This window comes from Gobius niger (genome assembly GCF_951799975.1).
Source record: "Gobius niger genome assembly, chromosome: 10".
NCBI classification, from domain to species: domain Eukaryota; kingdom Metazoa; phylum Chordata; class Actinopteri; order Gobiiformes; family Gobiidae; genus Gobius; species Gobius niger.
In genome coordinates this window covers 32,357,082-32,383,833 of record NC_136861.1, presented here as the reverse complement: position 1 = coordinate 32,383,833, position 26,752 = coordinate 32,357,082, and the positions used below count along the sequence as shown (strand labels likewise).

Here is a 26,752-nt window from a genome sequence, read left to right as displayed (position 1 = left end):
ATCTCCAGAAATCAGCAACACTCTGGATAACTAGGAAATGAGGCCCTGTGTCAAAAATCTTGAAACATCCCCTTAAACACCTCAAATTGCGATGGTGGGAGTTTGGAGTTTTGGAGCTGCCATGACCTCCCTAAGACATCGCGAAGATCCACCAACAAACAACTTCTGACAGTAAAACTTCAGCCCTTTGTCGCGCCGCTGTTTACCCGTCTGCGGAAAAGTCTGTATTCCAGTCGTCAGCCCGGATCCTGCGTTACACTGCAGGTACACACGGCATGTACTTCTGTTGTTATTGTGTGCTGTGTCCCTGTCATAACTTTATCTAATGAACTGATCTCCATCTGATGATAAGGATGGATATGGATTTTTTTCCTGAATAGGGCTGGGTACTTTACATTTCCCTCGATACTGGTACTTTAACGTTAACTTGGTTTTTGATACCGATGCCTGAAAGATACTTTTTCCCAATACCTGCACTAACATGTTTGTCGTCTAGAACCAGAGAACAGCACAATAATGTGTGAAAGACCTGCAAATTCAGAATATCAGGTTCATCTCCAATGTCCAAAAATGTGTTAAAAATTGGGAATAATTTAGGGGGAAATTAGGGAAATTGGGAAGAAATTGTGGAAAAAACAAGGAAAAATTGTGCAAAAAAATGGGAAAATGGGGCAAAAATAGGAAATATTGGGAAAAACAGGACAAATGTATGAAAAAAAATGTATAGGACAAACATTGGGCATCAATCATTTTTAGCATTTATATTTCACTCCCACTAATGGTGTCCCTGGACCAACAGCATCAAAAGTTACTTTTGATACTTACAAGGTACAAGTAGTACCTAAACTTTATACCAGCCCGAGTCCTGAAATGGTTGTAAGCAAATGTGTAAAACATAAATGGGTTTATTTTGTATGGGGTTCTTTTCGTACCAAAAAAAAAACCCGAACTGTGCTCTCCAAATAGTTGAACTGTACCGTAACATTTGCACCCCTAATGTCAAGATCTGACCATATTATATATTCCTTCAAACAGAGTGTTCACTCTTTCTTGGTTGGGGTTTTTGTCTGTAAAAATAGACCATGTCCCCTCGAGGATCAATGAAGTGAATCTGATTTTGAAACTGCAAATGCAATGAAATGTAGATAGACGGCTTTATTGATTGCCAATGGGGAAAGTAAAATGATATTGACATTTACCACATTACTATGGACTGACTTCAAAGGGGTCTCTGCTACAGACGTCTCAAATTAGCATCTTATCGATTGAGGGGTGAAAAAATGTAAATCCAGGTCTGGAATGAAACTGAATTTAACTTCTTCATTTTCAAACCCCCCAAATTCAACCTCCCAGGAACAGGTCTGGCCTTGTCGTCTGCTGAAAAGTCCCAGAAGCCATTGAAACAATCCGGAACACTTTTGGTCATACAACATATCCATAAAATTTCCTCGACAACAAGCTCAGCTAAAACCTCAGAGTGCATACGTACAGGGTGAAGTTCTTCTCCGTGTAGCAGCGGTTTCGCAGTAGCCCCGCCCACAGCTGCACGCCGATGATGCCGAAGATGAAGAAGACGAAGAAGCACAGCAGCAGCACGTTGCCCAGCATGGGGAGGGTGTCCAGGAGGAGGTTCACCAGGATGCGCATACCTGGAATCACACGCAGAGCACATCTCTGATTAAAGGAAACGTGGCAAATGTTTTGTTTGCTTCATAACCTGGCAGTCAAGTAGATAAAGTGAAATAGGTAAAGATATTGTATGCAGTTTTTTTCCCTTACATTTCAATAGCATGTCCAGTATACGGTAATATCATTATTGGTGAGGCACCATGGGATCTTTGGATTGATAGGGGGCTTCACACTTCAGACTTTTGGAATGATTGATATGCAACATGTAAAAAAATATGATGTATGCTTTGTTCTTTGAGGACAAAAATACTTACGCCACTCAAAGTGCTTTATATCAAGGAACCACTCTCATTCATACGTCAATGTACACAGACGCATATGCATTAATACATATTGTATGTGTAGGAATTTAAAAAAAATGTGGAAAAGAATCTTTCGGAGCAAGGAGTGTTCTTCAAAGCACATTATATTTGGGTTCAAATTGCTCTCTTTGAGGCAGCAGGGCCGGGGTTTTCCATTTAAGAAAGAAAATACAAACAGCCATAGTGGCACAGTTGGTAGAGCGGTTTGAATCCCAGCACCCGCAAATGCACACTGTCATTGTGTCCTTGGGCTAGACACTTCACCCACATTGCCACCAGTGTCTGCGTAAATCGGTGTGTGAGTGAGAGTGTGAATGGGTGACTTACTGTAAAGCGCTTTGGGCCTGATAAAGGTAGAAAAGCGCTATTTAAGTTGAGCCCATTTACCAATTACCACATCAACGTGCAAAGTGTAGCCTCAGCAAACACAAGATAATTCAAATGTGTCAATGAAACAAAACATTACCCAAGGTTTGGTTTAATCAGGAAACATTTAAAGTATTTAAAGTGAATATGGTTTAGTGCTCTTGAAAATATGACTGATTTAGAAGGATAACATCTTTTGTAAGTGATAAGTATCATTTCATTTCAGTGAAGCAGCAATTTTAATTAAGAAAAATGATTTAAACTTTAAGCTAATGACAGGAAGTGACACAGATACAGTGAGAACCTCATGTGTCATAAAAAAGACACATTTTCATTTTTTTTCTGACATGAAATCAGAATTCATTTTTTCATTCATGTTTTTTTAGGATTTTCAACACATTTTTTTTTTTTTATTGCTTTTTAAAACCCAAAGCTTACATCCCTTTCATTATTATTTGGTAGCATTGCCTTTTAACTGTATAACATGGGTCTAACGTTTTGGATTTCCTTCCACATTTTGGTCCTTTTGTCCAAACAGAACTAATGTAACTGAACCCTTGCGTGCTCATGCCTTTTTAGCTGGATTGAGATCCAGACTTTGTAATTCCACTTCAAAATATTGACTTTGTAATCCTTAAGCCACTTTGTAGCCAACTTCCTGGTTGATGCCTTGAGATGTTGCTCCAACTTTTCCACGTAGAGTTCTTTCTTCATGATGTCATCTATGTTTTGAAGTACACCAGTCCCTCCTGCAGCAAAACAACCCCCCCCCCCTGTATTTCATAGTTGGGATGATGTTGGAATTTGAATGATTTTGATTGACCGAAGGAAAGGAAAAGTTAATTCTTGTTTCATGTCAGACAGTGAGAAAAAAAGGCGAAAGTGTCTTTTTATAAAGTGTATGTACGGTTGACAGTTTAAAATTGTTTGCCTCTAACTATGTCACTTCCTGTCAGTGACCAATAAGGAAGTGAAACGATAAGCATCCCAAAAAAATGGCAAACTGAAGAAATCTAAAAAACTATGTTTTAGCAAAAAAATGTGTCCAATGTGTCATGTGTAAGCTAAAATATTCAAACTAGAATGTAGCTGGTTTAAAGTTCTCATACACAAAAAATATTTCAAAAATGGAGTCCAAAAAAAAAGGAGAACAAAGTAGTGTTCTGAAACGGTCAAACAAAAGAAGTTTCTAATCGACAACACAATCTATTGGGGTCCTAAAGTCAGATAGTCTTCAAAGTAACTTGAACATGTTATTGCATACATCTATATCAGATGTAATTGGGGGTGCCAACATTAACTGTGCGCCTTAATAATCACTGCAGGTGATGGTGACAACAGTCCAAGTGAGAGCTCACAACCCTGTCTTCTTCATTAAGCTTGAACTTAATTGCCGAGAAGAAATGAGGTCCCCCGTCGGTTAATGATGACCTCACAGCACTGCGGATGGGCCCGTCCCGCAGTGGTGACAAAATGAGATGGAAATAACAGAGCGTTTGACAGCTGATTGGACTAAAGAGCTGAAAGAGAGAGGGAGAGATTGGACACCCCTGGCGAGTTCACTTTCATTTCAAACTACTGTCTAATATACAGTGTGTTTCCGCGGGATGTGACTTTAATTATCAACTGTTGCTGTTTGTGTTTTGGTCTTTCATGCCTACGCCGTGGTAGGTTAATTTTCTAATTAAAACATATCAATAGAAATTAGGACTTATTTAACAGTAATAGCTGCATTCTCCTTCCACTCACAGTGTCATGACAAACCGCAACACGCTTAAAATCATTCAAGTCTAATTTAATAAATGAGATGGGATTGATGGCTTTTTCCCAGGAGCCGAGTCTTTGGGATCTGTTCATTTTAAAAAGCCGTTCAAAAGACTGGCTATTTTTTTATGTAACATTTTCAACACACCAGCTAGATAAGTCATTATATTGAAGATGTGATCAATAAAAGGCACACTCTTTTTTAATTTAAATCATATACAATTTCAATGAGACTGAAATGTACGCTTTGTTATTCAACCCGGATAGACTCAAACAGACAAAAGCAGGAATTAGGAAGATTAAGTAACATGAACATTAGTTTTTTTGCCGATCAGACCCCGGCGGTAGACATTGCTGTAAGAACTGAAGTCAGTATGGTTGGACAGGTTGGAGTTAGGGATGTCTTCACCGGAGCCTGGACACTGGTGGTGGTGTGGAAGACCCGTGAAGATGCAGCAGGTAGAAGCTGTGGATGGAAGAGGCGGAGATGGGGCGGAGGCGGATCACAGCACAGCTGGGAAGCGAACAAACCATGATTGCTAGAGGCTTAAAAGCAGGACCGAGGGCGATGCGCTGATGGCTGAGGTGGAGGTGTGGCCCTTACAGAAGCAGTCATTGGCTGGAGGTAGGTGATGCTGAATGAATGCCTAGGCTTCATTAGTTACATGTTCAGTGTTGAGGAAAACGCATTGATAGTAGTGCTCAGATTACTTGTTTTAAAGAGGGGGTATTCTGCTTTTTTCAATCACATGGAACCAGTCTATATCACACTACAATGATGACCAAACCTTCTGTTGGTCTATAAATGCAGTAAATTAGAATAACTGCCTTGTATAAAATGTCTCTCTCAAAATGGCTGTAGTGAATGTCTTGAAATAGGCCTCTGTCTCTTTAAGAACCTCTGACTCTTTCCGACACGCCCCCTCCACACGCTGTCTGTGGCATCAGTGGGGAGGGGGTTCTGCTGAGGAGCAGTGGTTGGTTACTCGGCTGGTGACGAAAGCTCGGAGGCGTCTCCAGGAGGTGGGGACGTTCCTAGGAGGACTCAGGCAAACCTACCCTGAGTCACGTGTTACTCAAAAACATGTGAATGTGCCAAGGCAACACTTCAGGCATGTTTTTAATGAGGGAGTGACATAATAACATGCTGTGAAGCTTGAAAAAGTCGATTTTGCATAATACCCACCCTTTAAGACGGTAGAGCTGGTTGTCTTATTACCTAACCAACCCAGAGGTTGGCATTGTTAGAATCCTGGCTCCCTTAGGTGCATACTATTGCTGTGTCATTTTCATTTATTTATTTAATATGGACATAGCAATTACATTGGACTGACCAGATGCATTGTTTAAAGCAGGGGTCACCAACCTTATTTCAGCTGAGGGCTACTTTAAGAGCATTAAGTTGTTCGAGGGCTACCAGTTAAAAACAAATCCTTAAGACTTAAACGTACACTGTTCACGTATAGGATATTGACCCCATATTATATTAAAATAGCTTTATTTTAAACTCATACTGAGTCACAAGAACCGAAATAACTGTAATTTTAAGAATTAGATTCAAGAAAATGAAGTGTTTTACACTTTAGAAAAAGTCCCAAGGGCTACTGGACATGCCCCAAAGGGCCCCTGGGTGCCCGCGGGCACCACGTTGGTGAACCCTGGTTTAAAGGGTTCTATCACATGTCCTAATTTTCAACACCATGTCTATAGGGGGCTTTTAGATTGCAATAGAAACAATAATAAAACACATTATTAAACAAGATGAGGGATATTTTACACATGGGAACAACTTTGGCCCGATCTGAACTGGTTGAGCTCTCTGGTAAAGATGTTTGGCAAGACACTACACCCACCTTGCCTGGTGAATTAGAGTGTGAATGGCTCTATGATCGCATAATAGACACACAACATGTCAACATGTCATACAACAGGCCGTGGCCTAGACGAGGGGGTAGAAAACCTCTCATTGGAATCACAATTTAGAAAAATTCAGCGTCAAAAATTCAACATTGGAGGAAACTGAACTAGTTAAAAAGTAAGAGCTCTGTTAATTCAAGCATTGATCATGAAGCTGATTATCAAAAAGTTCCAAAGACAACACATTTGTACAGAGACCCACAACCCCACATGTCCAAGACTAAATAACTCCTGAGAACACATCCACTCCATGTGCGCCTCACGAGCCCCGCTTTTTTCAACCATACAGAACATTATTATGCAAACAACTTAGTTTTTCAGTAGAGCGAGGGCATTTCTATCCACAATTTTATCTGACGAGTTTGCGGTGGAGAAAAACTTTTGACCTCATTGTTTTGGGCTTTGCTTTGCCTCTTCTCAACCTTCCTCCGACTGTTCCATGTCATCTTTCTTCCGGCAGGGGTTCAACAACAAGCTCCCGCCGAGAGGCTATGATTCACAGTGTGTTCTTTGCAACACCCCTGAAGAGAGCTGTACATCGTCCGGGAAAAGGCTCCTGGTCTCAGTCTCGACCTTTTTCTTAAAGTTTTACTCTGCTGAACCACTTCTCTCATTATCAACATCAGCCATCACTGATCTGTATCGAAGATGAACAAATTACAAAAAATGTGAATAATATTTGGTTCACTTAATCTTTAGCTGATTTAAAATGGAAGACATTGGTTGTTTAGTTTCACAATGAGTCAAGCTGATTGAATCTCACAGTTTTTCTCACTCATTTTGACACATTTCTCAAAACCTAACCATTTGCAACAAAGCCCACACAAGATCTCTTCTGAAAACCAGATATGATCTCAGCAAAATGACGTTTCACATCAAAACAATAAAACTGTTCTCGTGTGCGTGCAGACCACATGCTTCTCAGGCTTCAAAATCGCACCCAAAGCCAAGACGCTTATCACAATGTCACCGAGCGTCAGACGGTCTGGCCGTGCGTCAGCTCAGAGCGTGTTCTGAAGTGCAGCCGCATCTTGGAAGGGGCTCTTGCCTGAAAAAACAACTGCTGTTTTGGGGCTGACTAGTCCCTCTGTGCTCCTGTCATGTCCCATGGATCTTTGACTATACCCCCATAGTCTGCGCCAGGATCCCCAGTATTTAAGCCTATATCGAGCCCATACGCTTGTTGATGAAAAGTCAGCAGTAAACCACCAATGTGTCAAGCCCGACTCAGTGTGTGATAATCTTAAAGACTGCTTTATGAAATTATCGGCTTTATTGATGTCATTAGTGCATAATACTTGTTTAGCAGCTTAGTAGCTAGTTAACTCCGGTGCTAAACAATCAGCTACGACCCATTGTAGATGAATGTTGCCGCTTTTAATCCTGGGTGTTAAAGGTAAAAGAAACACTGATGTGTGTCTTTGTAAAAGTCCCAGAGCTGCTGCAGCTGCAGAGGATCTGCGCTGGCGGCTCCGCTCCAACGTCACTGTTGGGGAAAGCTCCAAGAAGTTTAAAGGAACAGGCCACCGCTTTGCCATACTGAGATATGTTCTTACCTGAGCTTAGACGAGGTGATGCATACCTGTCTGGTTTTTGTGCATGCGCTCAGTGACTCACAAGAGCCAAAGATGTTGTTAGCATTTGGCCTCTCCCAGCATATCTCTATGGCTCCAAATGGGAGTGAAGTTGGAAGCGACCACACTCTTCCACGGGCACAAAGACCAGACAGGTACGTATCAACTTGTCTAAGCTCAGGTAAGAACATATCTCAGTATGGAAAAACGGTGTGCCCTCAGTCACGCAAAAAGACCAAAGATGTTGTTAGCATTTGGCCTTTCCCAGTATATCCCTATGGTTCCAAATGGGGGTGAAGTTACAAGTAACCAAGCTCTTCCACGGGCACGCACACAGGTACACATCATCTCGTCTAAGCTCAGGTCAGAACATATCTCACGATGTAAAAACGGTGCCTGTTCCTTTAACAATCCCAACTCTAGTGTCGGCCACACAGGAGGCGCTGGACGTGCGTCAAAAGCTTCCAAACGTGCCGCACAGGAGGGGCAGTACTGCGGGATCTCTCGACGCTCCACCATGTATTTTGAATGTAAACCTGACGCTTTGGAGGCGTTGGCTGCGTTTGATGTGAACCCGCCATTAGACCCATTCATTCATTTGACACAACAGCAAAAACTCATGTCAGTGCTTCATACAGGGTTTATACAGGCAGGTAAGTCCATTTTTAATGTTTTTTAATGCCATTTTCAATGCCACACACACAGATAAAAATTAGTGCATATTTAATTTCTTAAGATTTAAACAGAAGAAAGACAATTGGCAAACACAAACAACTCTCACAAATGACATGGAACAGTTTGAGAAAGGTTGAGAAGAGGCAAAGCAAAGCCCAAAACAACGAGGTCAAAGGTTTTTCTCCGCCACAAACTCTCCTTGCAACAGATAAAATTGTGGATGTAAATGCCCTCGCTTCACTCAAAAACAAAATCTCTAGAAAAAAAGAATTTGGTTAATTTCAGCTACCACTGCAACTGAATGTTTTAGACTAGGGGTGTCAAACATACGGCCCACGGGCCTGATCCGGCCTGCAAGATGATTTAATCCGGCCTCTGCCCTTGAGAGCATACATTCCTGAGTATGTAGGGGAAAAAGTAAGGGCGCACTCACACTTGTCCATCCGAACCGCGCCCAAGCGCTGGAAGCCCCTTCTGCGCGGTTCGTTTGTGCAGTGGGAGTGCAATCAATCCGTGCCCGAGTCGGACTCGGTTCCGGACTTTGGCCCGCTTGGAGGAGGTGGGCCAGAGCGTGGCTCGGTTGCTCGTGTTTGCGCACACGCACGGATACAAGCGGCTGTTGTGTGGGCGGGTGCATTTGTCACGTAAAACAGTGAGAAAAGGCTGTATTTATCAAACAGAGCAGCGGCTGCCTCGCTCTCGTCTCCCCGGCCCCGACCGCTTCGCTCGCGGGCGGCTCCCCGGACCCCCGGCCACATACATACCGCTCGTCTCCCCGACTGCTCACCCCGACGCCCTGGCCGCTTCACGCACGTCTCGGGCTGACTTTACGGGAGCGGCTGCTTCTCCCGCCCTGTGTCCGAGCTTCTCTGCTACTGTACCCGGTTTGGCCGCAGGCTTTAGTCGCACAGATAAAACCTGCGGGTGCTTTTATCGCTTGTGACTTTGGTGCGTGTTCGTGTTAAGTGCTTTGTCGCATTGTAGCGTATACGAAGTATAGTCTAGACTTCCAGGAGTTCACCAACATAAAGCTGTTTAACCAGTGGCCGAAGCAGCAATGAAGGACATAAACCGAGCGTCATATCTTCTGTTCTCGTAGCCTTTTTGAAGGCTGTATATGACTCCAAAGGAAGGCTCAGGGCGGCAGGTGCTGCTCCACCCCCGCCTCAGCTGAGCGGGACAGAGGGACGCGCACTTCTCTATTTCTCTGCTTTATTAAAATCAACTATTATATTCACCATAGCCCTTTTTGTTAAACTGTAGTAAAATGCAAAGAAAAGTGAGTGAAGAGATTTGACAGGGCTCATAGAAGACATTATTTCACGCAGCTGTTCAGGTTTTTTTTTCTTCCGCATTATGTTGCGCTGCTGCTGCTCACGTACACTTGTAAACAACTCCTCGTGTTCGGCCACGGCTCGGTTCGTTTGTGTAAGTGTGAGCGCGGGCCGTTCGGGGCATCCAGGCCTTTCCTCAAACGAGCTGGAGAGTGGCACGGTTCGGATGTCAAGTGTGAGTGCGCCCTAAGTCTCTAGCCCATTCCTGTGCGGAGATATGATTTTTTAAAGAATAACCAGCCACTAGGGGGGAGTTCCACACGTGTCCAGCAGAGGGCATAGACATAATAAGAGCTCAGGATGTGAACTTATCTTAACTACACATTATATAGCCATGTGGTAACTGGACAGTCTGTCCCAGGGCAGCTATGGCTTCAACAACAGCTGACCACCACCGAGTGTGGAGGGAATGAATAATGACTTCTATGTAGTACTTTGAGAAACTTGTGACACAGGCTTGTGAAGTGCAATACAATTGTAAGCCTTTGTTGTTAAAGGTATACAGGAGGATTTTCCCGAATTTTAGGAAAGAAAGCTCTACCTGCCTCCGAGGAGGAAGAATCTCCCCAAAACACTCTGGCCTTGTTTCTCTCTTCTGAAGCCTTTCTCTTCTTCTCATACACTTCGAAGACACTTTTTCTCTTGCCCCTCTGCCATTTTCAAACGACTCGGTGCGTTCTGCGAGCAGCAATGAACGGCTAACAGCGTAACTCACATAGGCTTGAAAATTAACAAGGGGCGAGCACGCACGACCTCCTTACGTAGGCATATCACCAGAATGATTGACAATTAGGAGGACCAATCGTCTTGATGATCCACCCGGAAATAATGAATCTTCAGTCAAGTTGGGGCTTTGACCAAATCACAGCTTATTATTATTCATTTATTGGAAAAATGTTCGGCCCGCGACCCAAAATCAGTTTGACACCCCTGTTTTAGACCATCATTTTGGTACTTTCGATGAACTTATACAGTAAAGATTTTGGAGCAATGTTATTATTTTCCAATACAAATTTAATTCCAGTTTGAATCCAATTTCATGCTTTTTAATGACATCTAAGACCTTGATTGTGGCACAATTCATTGAATGACCTGCTTGCTGTATATTCTAATGTGTATCCGTCATGTGAAGAGATGAGGTGCTTTTGATTCATATGTGGAAACTATGAAACAAGCATCAGCTCACTGCCATCATAGAGCTCACAGAGTCTAGAGTTTTGCAGTTATGTTCGAGTTACTGTATTCAAAGTGACAGAGTATTGGCGAAAGTATTTGCATGTGTAATAGTATTGACCAAACACTTTTGAATTCCCCGTGTGTGTGTGTGAGCGCGTGGGAGTGAGTCGTTCGGAGAAAAGAGTCCGAAAGCAGCGCCTGAAAGCGACGTGAAGCAATGAAAAACGTGTCAAATACTCTGACAGTTGAGTGAAATGTTGAACAATACGTTTCAATCAAAGGAGAAACTAAGACCAGCTTTCAAATAAATGTGCTAAAGCGGTTGGGAAACCTGCGATCTAATCCGGTCGAAAGTGTCGCACCAAAGGACAACCGCACAACCAGTTCGCGAGGGCTGGAATCGTTGCTTTTGTGACTGAAAAGTTGACACTTCTCTGTAAAAATTTGAGATATTCCAATGGCAGCTCTCTCTTTCCCTGTGGCACACTTGTCTCCGCCGCCACGGCAGACTTTGCCGTGTGTGCTGGGGGCCAGTCTAAATGTGTTTGCTCCCCTGGGTGCTAGTCATTAGGCCGCGTTCCATTAGGCCTAATTGGGTGAGGAGAGAATGGGTGAATGAGATGCGGCCCCCGAGCTACAAGGGCTAGAAAAACACAAATTATTGAGTAAAGTGGAAAAACATCACTTTTAGCATCTGTCTAATAGGTCGCGTTCATGTATCGGAATTGGATGGTTTGAGAGGTAGGACGGGGGGCCGAATATAATGAGAAAAGTCATAAATTGAACATTTGTTTTGTCCGTAAGTATCATGTCTGATCTCGGGGGTTTAGAGCTTGCTTTGGATTATGTTTTTCTCATATTTTTCTTTCTTGGCGGACGGGGTCGTGTAACTCTGTGGCTAAGGCAGCAGTTTGCCTGATGTATCCCATTACTAGGGTTATTGCAGGCTCAGGACTTTAATAACAGTTCTACCCAACGGTTCTCTGTTCACTTTAGTTCTTTCCATTGCGCATTAGGGTGGTCCATCAAAGCATGGTGGAAAAAAGTTTCTGACAACCTCGGTTAAAACCCTGCAAGAGATTTTGTTATTTCCAGAGGATGAATTCGGTGTTCCTTAAGAAGCCAAATCATTCGCAGAACTTGTCAAGAAAGTAGACTTAACAGCTTTGGACCGAATATCTTTGGTACGCGAGTCAAGAAATGGTTGTCCTGGCCTTCTTCAACTCCCATGTGACACAAGAACAGAAGAAGCTGATGGTTTACAACATCATGGAAAGTTGATTTCTTTCAAACTCTGGAGCTGCCACAAACTTGCTTAAGAACTCCTCCTCCAGCACACTCGAATGTGATGAGCTCTTAATCTCAGATGGAAGGCAGAGACATATACATCCATCCATCCATCCATCCATTCAACTATGCAACCATCCATCCATTAAACCATCCATCCATCCATGCGCCCATCCATTCAACCATGCAACCATCCATCCATCCATGCATCCGTCCATCCATCCATCCATCCATCCATTCAACCATCCATCCATCCATGCATCCGTCCGTCCATCCATCCATCCATCCATCCATCCATGCATCCGTCCATCCATCCATCCATCCATTCAACCATCCATCCATCCATCCATCCATGCATCCGTCCATCCATCCATGCGTCCGTCCATCCGTCCGTCCGTCCATCCATCCATCCATCCATCCATCCATCCAACCATCAATCCATCCATCCGTCCGTCCATCCGTCCAGCCATCCAACCATCCATTTTTTTCCACTTTTCTGTTTCTGGGCAGCTGTTGGAGCTGCCCAAATCACATTGCACCAGCCCCTATGGCTCCTCCTGCAGGTGGTGGGTCCACGGAAGGACGGCCTCATGGTTCTATCCGGGCCTGTTGGTCTCTCATAAGGGGCTTCTGAACCACTCTTTGTCTGACAAAGGAGCCAGGAGCCTTCGGGTGCTCAAACCCCTCCACCACGTTAAGGTGGCAGCTTCAGGAGGGGTAGGCGAAATCTCCAATTGACAAATGTTTTCCTTGATCATCATTTGGTTGTGACTGGATTCACAAACCTGCCATATAAATGCTACGCCTGATAGTCCTGTCTACTGGCAAATATCACTCACATTTGAATATCGTCACCACTTTTGAACAGCTTTATGAGAAAATTATTGGATAATTGGAGTCAAAATTATTTGTTCATATATTCAAAATAAGCCTCCATTGCGTATGGAGAAAAAAGTGACAGAAAAAGTGTCAGAAAAGCATTGCTAAAGAAAAGTAAAGGTACATTATCTGTGTCATCAGATGTCTAAAAAGAGCAATATACAAAAGCTCTGAGGCAATTAAGTAATAATAATAATAATAATGATAATGCATCGGTTTTATATAGCGTTTTTCTGGACACTCATAGACGCTTTACATTGCATTATTCATTCACTCCATACTTGGTGGTAGTAAGCTACTATTGTAGCCACAGCTGCCCTGGGGTAGACTGACGGAAGCGAGGCAACCAGTCTGCGCCATCGACCCCTCCGACCACCACCAACCACTCACTCACTCACTACATTCGCTAGGCTTCCTGGTGTTTCCCTTCCCTGCTTAGCTTCCAAGGTCTGACGGGATTGGGCAGAGCAAAAGCGGTATGACCCCAAGTGACACCAAGAGGATAGCCTTTTTTTTAACTTCTGGAACCCAATCACCCATATATGGTCACGTTTGAAGCAGTCAGTGGGGGAAAACAAAGAGGGGGAAAAAAGTTAACTCCCATTTCCCCAAACTACTTTAACAAATGCTGAATTATAACTACATTTTTACTAAATAAAGTGGTTCAACAGCCCATAAATACAGAAATATCGAACAATGGAAACTACAAAACTAACGTTAGCTTCATGCTACATATGCTAACAGTAGCTACAAGAGCGATTTCTGCTGCAAACAATCATCAATATGGATCCAATTATGACTTGCCTTTATTTATGTGTGATCAATATCTTTACAGTCCGCCAGAAAACAGCTAAAAAGAGTGAAAAAATGGGATTTCCAAAACCTTCTTCCTACTGTATGACACGTTGCCGTCTGTATCTATTACAAGGTGTCTTAACTATAGAGATTAAAGTGAGGCAACCTTCAAGGACATTACCCCCCAAAAGTCGTGAGTAATGTCCTTGTCTGAACCGCCCGGCACCTGCCTGGACGTGCGCTTTAGAAACCATTTCGTCCTTTATAAAATCAAATGTCTTTTCTGAATCTGGGGTGAAAAACATGAATTGAAAACCCAGTATCACTGATGTTTTCACAAAATTGCAGCCTCGAGTCTCAAGGCAATTGCATTTGCTTCATTCGTTGTTGTTGACAGTAATTAGACACGCTGCCGATGTTATATTATTTAAAAATCACACACACACACACTTGGACAGTTAATGAAATTAGCCGTTGCAGCTAACACATCTGAAAAGAACAAAGTGACTGCGGCTTGTGCGGGCTAATTGGAGCTTTTGGTCAGCAGAACAAAGGAATCAATAGCGCTCAGAAGTTTGTGGAGAAAGCGAGGTTTTAGATGAAAGGAACACGATTGTGGTCACGATCTGATCAGTGAAACGGCATTAATGAATGTCGGGGAAATCGGACAAATCTCAAACTCCGGGCCCCGCGGAGACAAATGCGGCTCGCTGCGAAACAAAAGCAGACAAAAGACTCTGACATTGAGGCTTTGAGTTTGCCTTTGGATGCATAACAATGCTTTTAAATACTTTTCTTTTTATGCATGTTTGTGCGGGGGATTGTTTTTTCTATGTGTGAATGTTGTATGATTGGAAGCCACTCTTCACTAAGTGTATCTCAAGCCACCCATAAGTGCAGAGAATGAAGTAGGGGTCTATAATAGCGTCGTACTCATACAACTACTTCATTATAATTACAGGTAAAGGAACTGTCAAAGAAGATATGCTTTATAAATAAATGAAGAAGCTTTAGAAATACTGGCTGTACACATTCCACTTCACTGCCTAACCAACAAAAAGTCGGCACTAAAGAAAGGTCACACTAGAGCTGCTCAATTATTGAAAAAAAATAATAACAATTATTTTTGTCATAATTGAAATCACGATTATTCAGACAATTATTTGTTGCCTTTAGAAAAAGTCTTTATTTTATTTATATATTTATTATTTTTTAAAAACTATGCTGAATATTTTCTGTTTTCTGAACAGTCGTAAAAGTACAAATGATTTCAAGTTTGCCTCGATTAAGGAGAGGTCTCTGTTTCACACCTGCCCCCTGCTGGCCAGCCCTCACACCTGCGCAAGTAAACTGAGCAGCGCGGCCTGATGACATCATCACACAGCGCTGTTTGTTTTCATGTCAGGCAAAAGCAGGAGCCGTGGCACGTGAAATGCGGAGGGAAAATAATCCCAGTGCCATGAAATAATGCAAGTCTGCTTTGCAAAAAATAAATTAATAAATGTTTTTTTTCTTTCTTTTTTTTTTGATTAAGCTATTTTTGTAATCGTTTAGTGTAATAATCAAAATTATAATCGAATTTCAATTAATTGCACAGCCCTAGGTCACACTCTCTAATATTTGGTCATAGCACCTTGAGCTTTGATTACAGCACCATTCACTCTGGCATTGTTTTAATAAGCTTCTGCAATGTCGAAAGATCCATTCATTTTCCACCAAGATCTTGTCTTGATGATGGGAGAGTGGGATCACTGCAAGTAAGCAAATGCTTTATTTGTTATTGTACAATTGAACAATGAAATTGCGTTCAGGTGTTGGGTTAGTCTGGCTTCGGTGCTCCTTTGAAACCACCTGTTTCAGAGCATGGTGTCCCGCATTGGTCAGCTACCACCTCCTCCTTCATCTTCCTCCAGTGCTGCTCCCTTTCACCATCTAAATGGCTCTTCTTAAAGGAACAGGCCACTGTTTTTAGATACCGAGATGTGTTCTTACCTGGGCTTAGACGAGTTGATGTGTACCTGTCTGGTCTCTGTGCGTGCCCTCAGTCACGCAAAACTCAGTATGGAACAACGGTGGCCTATTCCTGTAATAGTTCGTCTTTTAGCTGCTTCGTTCCTTAAGTATTTGCCTTGGCACCTCTGCATAATTCCATAAACCCCACCAAAAGGCAGCATTTGTCCACATTGTTCTCATCGCAGCAAAACGTTTTACTTTTGACCCTTCAGTAGTTGTAGGCCTTGTTGGCCTTGTTGCAATCCTTGTTGACTTTCCTTTTATATGCAGATTTTAACACTGTATTGACAGATCGTAGATGTAATGCCCTAAAAATGCCTGTCTGACCTCTTCTGAAATAATGAGTTAAGGTTAACAACTTGAGGCCGACAACCATCAATTTCTGGAAAACTCTGAAGCCACACTCCACACATCCAAATGTAATAAAATAGGCTTTGTAAAGGGTGATTTTGGTCTGACACTAAAAATTAACATGCACATGTAACCGTCGGCAATACCGTCCTGTGTTGAAGTAAAAATTGCACAGTTCAACCACGGATAACCTTGTTGATACAGTGTTACACCACAGTGTTTCTCCATTCGTTTTTCCTTCCCAACAACACACAAAACTAGCAGTGACAGGCTAAAAGTAAACAGGCGCTCTTACTTGGCACTCTGTTGATGGCTTTGAGCGGCCGCAGCACTCGCACTGTCCGGATGGCTGACAGGTTGATGTTCTGCAGGTCCAGCGAGTACTCCACCATCCTGTGAAACAACAAAGTCAACTGTTAAAGACAAACAGCTTCATTCCAGCTTTAGAGGAACCTCTTCTATTACACATCAGTCTTTTTGTTGCTGTTTAACCCTTGATCCATAAAACAGAAGTTATAACTGGAGAACAATATAAAAAAAATATGTACAACTTGGAACCCTTTTTGGATACATAGTTACTGTTCTTCTGTTCTCGAACAACAACAGTGGAAGTCGGTTTCACAAACCCTCCGGAACCTTAACGTTTTACAATTTCCAGATTTCCAAGCCCCACATTCACATATGATATGTTTTTAAATTAAAACATGTGAAGTAAGTTCATATAACGTAAACAATACAGAGTCCTACTAAACCGTATTTGAATTGTGTTTTTGCTGGATGTATCTATGCTACTAATTTGTGCGAGTCCCAGATTGTTCGCTTGGTAAATCTGGACGGGGCGTTTCTGTGTGGAGTCTGCATGTTCTAGGTTTCCTCCGGTTTCGTCCGTGCACAATAGGGCTGTATGAATGATGTCTGTGTGTGAATGTATGATGGTGGCAGTCGCGACAGTGCTTCTGTCAGTCTCCCCCAGAGGAAACTGAAGCTACAAAGGCGGCTTACCACCACTGAGTATGGATGGAGTGAACGTAAAATTGTCTCAGCACTTTGTGACCAGGTCTGTGAAAGGCACTACACCAATAAATTCTTCTTCTGTCCTGAACAGAGACATGGAGAGGAGCAAAGAGGTTCAACAGCCCATAAATACATAAATATTGTAGATATTTCAGGATTTTTGACACAGGGCCTCATTTCCTAGTTATCCAGAGTGTTGCTGATTTCTGGAGATATTTTTTTTTTTGTAATTCATGCAATTCTTGTATTTGAAGAGTTACGTGGCGCTAGGCTAATGCAAGGCTAGTGCATTCCTATGGTATCAGCTAGCCTGCATTAAAAACAGTGTGACCCGCTCCACAGAGCACCTGAGGCAAATCACTTATAACACCAGACTAACCATATAAATGTCTGTGTCGATAGAATAATTTTTGGAATATAACTGACCTTGCATCACATGAATGATCACATTTTGAGGGACTATTTTCTAGCAGATCACTCCGCCGTCGCGTAGCTTACACAACCACGAAGCTGATGCTGCTCAAATATAAGTTATTTTAAATGCAAAATGGTTAAAATTATTCTATCGACACAGACATTTATATGGCGCATTGAGTTGCCTTGTGTACAAAATGTGCGGGATAAATAAAGTTGCCTTGCCTTGCCTTAGTCTGGCGTTATAAATGATTTGCCTCAGGTGCACTGTGGAGCGGGTCAGACTGTTTTTAATGCAGGCTAGCTGATACCATAGAAATGCGCTAGCCTTGCACTAGCCTAGCGCCACGTACCTCTTCAAACATAAGAACTGCATGAATTACAAAAAAAAACATCTCCAGAAATCAGCAACACTCTGGATAACTATAGGAAATGAGGCCCTATGTCAAAAATCCGGACACATCCCTTTAATGTGCTCATTCTCTAATACAAAAGTGTGACAACACATTCATGAGGACCCGATTTTGACTTGACTTTTGACGTGAGCGCGAATCGTGTCCACCAGAAAAAGTCCTAAAAGGGGAAAAAATTTGATTCCCATAACAAGCCTTCTTCCCCTGCCGCTAGTATGACGTGTTTTCTCCCTCTGGCTACTTCGAACTTGAGCATAAATTGCAGAATCCAAAGGTGCCGTCTGTTCTATCTTACATTTATGCCCATGTTCTTCTAAAGGATTCAAAACGGTGTTCCACCTGCTGATGTCATGAAGTGGTGACCGCCTGCTCGAGGAGGTGCTCGTCCACTCTTTTGTCCGTAATGACGTATACTGAACCTTACCATTTCAGTGCTTTAAACTGCCTTCACTACCAGACAGCTCTTCCATAGCAGACCCTGTTTAAACCCCTCCACAGCGCCCCCTGCTGGCACCAATGGCCATTTGTGTATGTATGTTAATTAGGGTAATTACCTTTGCCTGTTTCCCATGTATGTATGTCTGTATATTAGCAGCAGAACAAGAAAAAAACAAACAAAGCTGAGGCGTCAAAGTGTATTTCAAAGAACCTCGAAAATGCTTAGTATGTGGGACCTTTTAATCTTGCACTCGATGCCTATTTTTAAGCCTGGAACCAATTCAGTACAAACGCCGGCGGTCATAAGCAAACAACATAGAGTAAAGAGAGGAACAGAGATCGGGGGTATTAGCAGGATTCCGTCTGTTCCGAGCGTTGCCTTCGGGGTGTTGTGGCATCGCTTAAGCAAGCCATTTCCACGGCATTTCCGCCGCTAAGCTGTTTGTGCCCCCAGACCCACGAGCCCTTTCACACTGGGGAGGGGGGGGGGGGGCGGCACCAGCCAAATGTAACCACGCTTGTACAGCATGATCAAACCATGTGACTAATGCGCTTTAAATGGCACTGAGCCCAAGTGCAAACAGTGAACGGTGTTTGCCCAGAGCGGGGATATTGTGAGACAGCATGTACAGCGTCAACCAGAAGCAACACGTATGTAGCATTTTTCTCACTCTTTTTTAATAGACTTTTCAAAAACGCCGGCCAGGACATTAATATCCGAAACGTTTTTTTGTATCATGTGGATTTGTCCAGCCATTACAGAGATATAAACCGTGAACCATGTAGAAAATTCAGCATTCTGGCCATAGTTACCACAGAAATCAAAGCTGCACCAAGTTGGTTTTAAAGGAATAGGCCACCGTTTTTACATACTGAGATATGTTCTTACCTATAGCTTTGACGAGTTCTTTAGGACCTGTCTGATCTTCCCCCGTGCCTTCAGTCACGTAAACACAGCGCAGACGGCGTTAGCATTTAGCCTCTCCCTCTCTCCTCTATAGCTCCAAAACAGGTCAAGATAGAAGCTACCAAGCTCCTCCAAGTTTTCCCTGTTTAGATATGGTTACGTGAAGTGTTCCACTACAAAGTATAATTACACAAAATTAAACAATGTGGATTTTCTTAGCGGATAAAAGGGAACTATATTGTAAGGCGTATTAATACCAGGAGTAGTTTGGCATCCGCACAGTAAAGTGAAGATTACTGCGCAGTAAAGTGAAGATTACTGCGCAGTAAAGTGAAGATTACTGCGCGGATTTCAAACTACTCCTGGTATTATTACGCCTTACAATATAGTTCCCTTTTATCCGCTTAATTTTGTGTAATTATACTTTGTAGTGGAACACTTCACGTAACCATATTTAAATAGAGAAAACGTGGAAGAGCTTGGTAGCTTCTATCTTGACCTGTTTTGGAGCTATAGTGGAGAGGAGGAGAGGCTAAATGCTAACGCCGTCTGCGCTGTGTTTACGTAACTGAAGGCACGGGTGAAGACCAGACAGGTCCTAAAGAACTCGTCACAGCTAAGGTAAGAACATATCTCAGTATGTAAAAACGGTGGCCTATTCCTTTAAATTATAGACTGTTTAAAATGTTGATGTCATGTGAACCCAACCTATCGATGAAAAGATGCTACAACTACTGCCACATAACGGTAAGCATGAAAAGCTTTCCCTGGGGCTGCCTGTTCTGTATCAGGGGAAAAAAGTAAAAGTACAGATACTACTGGTGAAACAACTAAAGTAAAAGCGTACAAATCGGTTTAGCTTGCAGTTGCAGACTGAGCCTGTACAGCAAAAAGACGGGGACAAAACCTCGTCCTTGTGGTGAGTCATTGGCAGTACATCTGTACGGTGACACCTGCAGTTCTGGAGTGTTCATTATAAGGCCCTTAAATGGGACAAAACATGTGGCCATCTTTTTACTTTCTTTTACTTAAGGGCATAAAAAAAATCTAGTTAAAGGGACTATACAGAGTTTAAAAATGTTAAAACTATGTATTTTTCCCAGACCTGTTCACCACAACTGCCTCTAAAATCCTGCACTGTCACTCAAAAAGTTTTACTTACGGTCCGCATTGCCGTCATGCACGAGCTTAATATAGAAGGCGCAGTTACACGTATGACCTGATATGGCAGTAGTGAGCATAAAATGGCCACCTTGCATCTAGCCCCTTTAAGTATCATATTTATGCTTCAAATGTGGTGGAGTAAAAGTAATACGTTCTCAACACAAAGTACAGATTCTCCACTCTCTCAATAACAATACAAAACAATAATACAATAAATACAACATGATAAGTCCACACAGAGAGGCCCCACTCAAGCCGAGATCGAATCCAGGACCCACAAGTTTGTTTTGGCAGCCGCAGGAGCATTTATTGTTTGTCTCTTGAAAACATTTGCTTCGGAAAATGGCATATAGGCACAAAACAACAATGGAGGGAGGAGGAAATGGACGTTTTCTTGCTGGAAATAATGTATCTAAAGATGTCAATATTAAGGATTGCTGTAAACAAAGTGTTATCTCGCTTCAAAAACACGACCTCATCGGAGTTGCAGCACTGTCAAACTTGCAGAGAAAGTCCAACTTGGTGGTGAAAGCCGAGAGCGGCAATTATTTCAGGTGGTCCTCCAGTCCACCACCCACACATCAAAAGCCGAAGTTTGGTGCAAAACCAGTATGTGGGGGATAGCTTCTTCAATACTGCTTGACCAGTTGAAGAAGTGTGCCAAGTAGGGATGCACCGATACCGATTCCAGTATCGATTATCGGGCCGATACCACATGCTTGTACTCATACTCGTACTCATTCATGAGGTCCCGATACCAGAAACCGATACCATTTGACGTGCGGAGTCTGCAGTGCTTACAACATACAGGCTAACGTTGCTAACTCACGGCTAGCGGTTTTGGCCATTCTGACGCCGTTTTATGCCCAGGGGTTTATTCATCTGAAAAACTAACCCAGCGACTAAAAAGTCCTCAGAAAATCCAACGTAGAGACATACAGCATGTTGAGCTGCAGCAGAACAATGAAAACGCTGTAGCTACTCGCTAAGTTGCTACAAACACACAAGAAAATCCATACGGAGCTGAAGTAAAGACGAAAAGAGACCATTTAAGTAACCATCTTAATACCATCGTTAAATAAAAATACATAAATGAATAAAGCACCGGCATTGGGAGCTTTTGGACATGGGCTTTTCTGTCTATGATGGACAGTGCAATAAAAATTAAAAAATATATTGAATGAAAATAAATAAATAAATGGCATCAGCACAATTCTAATATAACTGCTCTTAAAAGTGTAGCAAAGGAGTAAATTTACTAATTACAAACCAATCCACTGTGAAAAAAGTAAGAATGTTGAAGAAAATGCCTTGTACTCGTATCGGTATTCGGTATCGGCGAGTACTTAAATCCAAGTACTCGTACTTGTATCGGTTTTAGAAAAAGTGGAATTGGTGCATCCCTAGTGCCAAGCGATGTTGAAGAAGATATTTGGGAATAACACTCTGGATCTGTAGATCTAAATGAGAGCACAAAAGATATGATACATGTTTTCAATGCCTTTTTTCCTGAGTACCAGTACAACCTTCTCTTTTTTTTAGATGCCATAATGGTGCCCAGCCCTTTTCCTGGCTGTCCTCTCTCCTTCCACACTCCTATAAGCATTCACAACTTAACTTGGAAGATAATAAAAACACAGAATACAAAAGGTCAAGTGTAAATCACTGCAATTTGTCTTGGTGCCATTACGCATGCATGGATGTGCCCTATTATACTCTAAATTCTGCCAAAGCATTCCTAACTCCTGGTCAGATTTGGTCATTACAGACTTCTTCTTTTTTTTTACTTGTCCGCATTATCTTTTTTTTCCCCTTCTGCGAATGCCCGGGCCAGACAGCTTCGTAAATGAAGGCTCCACGGTGTGAATTGGTCTGAAATCACGCAGAAGGAGCCGGGCTGGAGAAGAGGCATTTTCGAGCACTACCGCATCGCCGAAAAGTCTCTTCAGAGCCTGATGCTGCTGCTGCTGCTGCTGCTGCTCTCCACCGTCGAGAGTCCTGGACAAGTGGAGCCGTCGTCCCAGAGCGTGTGGTGGGAAAACAGCCACAGAGGCGGAGAGGACGAGGGGAGGACGGGGGCTAGCGGCGCTAATACTAACTGTTGGCAGTCATTTGGCACGGAACGCCTGGCGCTGCCCTCTGCGATTAGCCCCGCCACTGATCTGATAGAGGCTGTCAAGAGGAGCGCGAGCGATACAAACAGCGGAGACTGCTTTCCTTTCTGCTCTCTGATCGTGTTAAAAAGTTATGCTAATCATGCATATTCAGCCATGCTTCCCCTCCAGAGCTCAAAACACTCATGCTTGTTTTGACCACATACAGTCACGGGCCTCTTTCTGGTCATTTCATCTCTCAAAATCCTTCCACTAAACACTGTCTCTTGTAAATGGCTGAAAACAATGCTCGATTTAAGACTGCTTTAGAGAAGAGTGCCAACGTTTTGTATCTCTGGAAAATAGAGCTCGTCAACTACATGCACACTTTGAAGGAGTTTATCCTGTTTTGTTCAGCCACGCTACAAAGTATGGAGACTCTGAAGCAAGAAATTGTTTACTTCTGGGTCAACAGGAGCGATCGCTTGTCTTACGTCAATGTGCCAGATAGAGTTAGGTCTCCACGTAAAGTAGCTCCTTCTTCAAACACTACTGGCTTGTTTTGGAGACATGACGTTGAAATTTTATAAATACATTTTATAATATCTGACGTGCTAGCCGTATTTTCATGACACATGCATGATAATAATAATAATAATTTTCTGGCTGTAGTATCTCAGTTCCAAAAGCATATCATCGGACGTTTAGTTACACAACATGAATGCAAAGTGTCTAAGTTGTTCAAAAGCTTAAATAATAGACACCAGGACCTTTCTAGCGACTCTACAGTGTGTGGCGATGCCTTATAGTCCCAGCATGAGCAGACAGGATTCAGAGCAAATGAAGATAAATGAGCCCCGGACTTTCTGACTCGGTGGTGGAGCTTTTCTTTGTCTGCTGCGGCGGCGGAGACTGGCCATCCATCCTCGCGCACTGTCCTGTCTCCGGCTCACCCCCAAACCCTGTGTGTACTGCACTGCATCGCGGCGGAGGCAAAGGTCCGCACCCTCCGGCTTGCCGCTCGACTTTTCCATTCAGTGCAAATATATAGTCAAATGTACGGAAGAATTATCTGACTCCTGGAGTGGAAGCCGACTAAGCTTTGCCCTGTCGGCAGTTTGAGAAGTAGCATCTCTATACAACTGCAGTGGAAAAAGTACTTTACAAACAACTGATCTTTCTCAGAAGCCTGGCCCTAAAACGGTCATTGTCCAATCATACCTGATACCAACCATTGATCACACATTCTCAAAATCTCTTCTCATAGAAACTACTGGGGCAGTGCCTGTTTCTCCCCTTTCAAAGCCAATAAACAAGTTGAAACTCACTTTTGAGCCAGGCTGATTGTCTTTTACCATCCATCTTCTCGTTTGCTTAGAGTTTCATGAGCTGTCGTCGCTGGACATCATCACAAAATAGTTGTTTCCACTGCTGGAACGTTTACTTTGTAGAGCAGAGTCTGGATAATTCAGTTGTGGTTGTTTTTGATTTACCACTGCGCTGATAGCACTGGAGAATCTGGACTAAAATGTCACTTAGCGTAATAAGACGCGGGGGAGATAGAGCCACTGCAGTCAGTCGCAGGGGTTAGCTTAGAAAGTCTAAAGTTGAACAAGCAGCTAACTTAACAATGACGCTCAAATTTGATCAATACTAGACTAACATAAGAATTTAAGGCAACTTTAAGGATTTTTTCTGAAAAATTGCAACCCATTTTGCCTCGAACTGGAGGATATCGCGCTGGTATTGCACCAAAAAGAGTGACTAGCACACACTTCTTTCTCTCTTATTATGAAACTCTGCTTCTTCTTGCCGGAGCTAGCTAACATTTATTAAGGTGGCGGGGCTTTTGCGAAAGGTCAATGGGAGAACCACGTGCTTGTGTTTTTTCCCAACCGGAGATATGCAAGCTTTTGGAAGGATTTCAAATGAGCTACTGCAACTAATTTACTATTACGAGAAATTCTGCACCGAGTCACGTGATCATAGAAAATAATCACTTACTACAACTGCTTTTTATGTAGTTGAAGTCACTCAACAGGTCACAGCTGGGATTTGAACTATAAGAACCTTCTGTATCAGAGTCAGTTTTCTCACTACCCCACTTGGCCACTCTTGAGTTCTCTTTACTAAGTATTTTCTACAGCAAACAGTACGAACAGTATACAACTAATACTCTATGGGTCTATTTGAATGAAAAACACTGTAAAGCTTGCAGTCAAACTACCGCTTTCAAGTATGATCTTCACTCCGACTTGAAACCGGAACAGAAGTGACACATTCAAATCAGAATAATGGAGCGGAACAGGCCTCCACTCTCTGTTAAAAAACGTCTCGTCTGAAAACCATGTTGAACTTAATGCTTGAAGGCTTTATTGCGCGTTCTCTCCGACTATAATAAGCAGCTTAGGAAACTGACAACTGCGAAACTACGTCTACGCTGAGGCTAAGCAACTGTCAAATCAGACTGTTCCCCACGCGTGAGCAGGAAAACATCCCACAGACAGACACAACAAAGCAGCATGTTCAAGAAAAAGACGGGAACAAAATTGCCTGGCTAAATGGAAACCGGGCGGTAGACCTTCGCAGACAACCCCCCCCAGAACATACTGTAGGTTAATCCCTGTGAATGGAGCCATAGTAATACGCTACAACACGTTACCCTGCCATGACGATGAAGAAGTCCAGCCGGTTCCACGTGTCGCCCAGGTAACAGCGCTGTCCGAAGATCCCCAGAGCCACCATCTTCACCACCATCTCCAACGCGAAGAAGATGTAGATGAAGGCGTCGAAGGCCTGGAGACGAAACAGAGACATTGTTTTCCGTCAGTTTTTATAAGCGGATTTCGTGATGGAAAGCGAGTTACAGGTGGATAACGTTCAAGGCAGAAGCATTCATCGCATTGTTTCTTCCCCAACAGTGTCTCAGCTCACTCTCTTTTCCATGCTTAGTTCAAAACATTCTGTATAGAGAGGAAAACAAAAAGAATGGAGAGGTAAGTTTTGTCCTTTTAGCAGCATTAATATCATTTCTGTGGTTTCTTAATCATTTTGTAAAGTGGTCTCTACTTATATTGCTCCCATTGTAAGACGTCAGGGCTCCCTCAGACCTTCCACCAGAGCCCTGTAGGGATGGGCAATACCACATTTTTTGGAATCGATACGATACCGATACTTTTGGGGTCGTTTTTCTCGATACCGATACTGATCATTTTATATGGGTGAATGCATTTCAATCAAACATACATTTCTAAAACTGGTTATTTTATATACAGTGGGGGAAAAAAGTATTTGGTCAGTTTCACATAGACATTCTATTGGATTTTGGCCAAATACTTTTTTTCCCCACTGTAATAATAATAATAATTTTATTTTTTTATTGACATAAAACAAAGCTTACAAATAGCACATAGACAAAGGAAAGACACATAAGGGTAGGGTACATATTTGATTCTTAGGTTCTGCATGGCGTGGATGTGTGGTGTGTGTGCTGAGTAGGTGTGAGATATGAATAAGAGAGAAAACAAAAAAAGGATGAAAGCAAATAGTAAATCATGGGAAACAAATCGTGGAACATGAAAAATGATGATAGTAACAAATAATAGTAAAGACGCAATAATAATAGAGGTAAAGGTAAACTGAACGGGGTAATGAACATGAGGAAGGGTAAACATTCAAGATTGATATCATATAAACCATTTAGATTTGGAGGAAGAAAAGGAAGAAAACAAACAGGAAACTACAATATTAAGTTCTGACCACCCTTGTGATATGTGGTGCAATTAAAAACCCATAGGGTAGTACATGATACAGGTGAGGGAGCCTTATCCCTTATTATTTTATATAATTAATAGGCAAATTAAAATCACATTACTTTAACTGGTTCATTAAACAATGTTAATGTGAAACTAAATACATAAACAAAGTTTAAAGTGAATAGTTTAATGACAAACAGAATCTAGAACCAGAATGATACGGCTGGCTCAGTTCAATCCTCTGCTGCTGTGGATTGTTTTGGCTCAGAACAAAGATGTAAATCGTCCTTTTATGTTTAAAATTGCTGCCACGCCTTCTTTTTACAAATGCAAATTAGTATTGATACTTTGTGCCCAATATCGACAATTAAAAAGTAGCCGTTTGGCATTGATTTATCGACGCTGTCCATCCCTAGAGCCCTGGTCAGTGAG

The 26,752-nt window shown here is 42.5% G+C and overlaps 1 protein-coding gene across 1 annotated transcript in view; it reads right to left on the bottom strand.

Annotated features, from left to right (window-relative positions):
• Positions 1-26,752, bottom strand: part of LOC306969136 (voltage-dependent T-type calcium channel subunit alpha-1I-like) — a 460,402-nt gene that overhangs the window by 156,022 nt on the left and 277,628 nt on the right. The window contains 3 exon segments of the mRNA XM_079564736.1: positions 1,490-1,649; positions 16,418-16,515; positions 25,228-25,361. Coding sequence (XP_079420862.1) covers positions 1,490-1,649; positions 16,418-16,515; positions 25,228-25,361 — 392 coding nt within the window.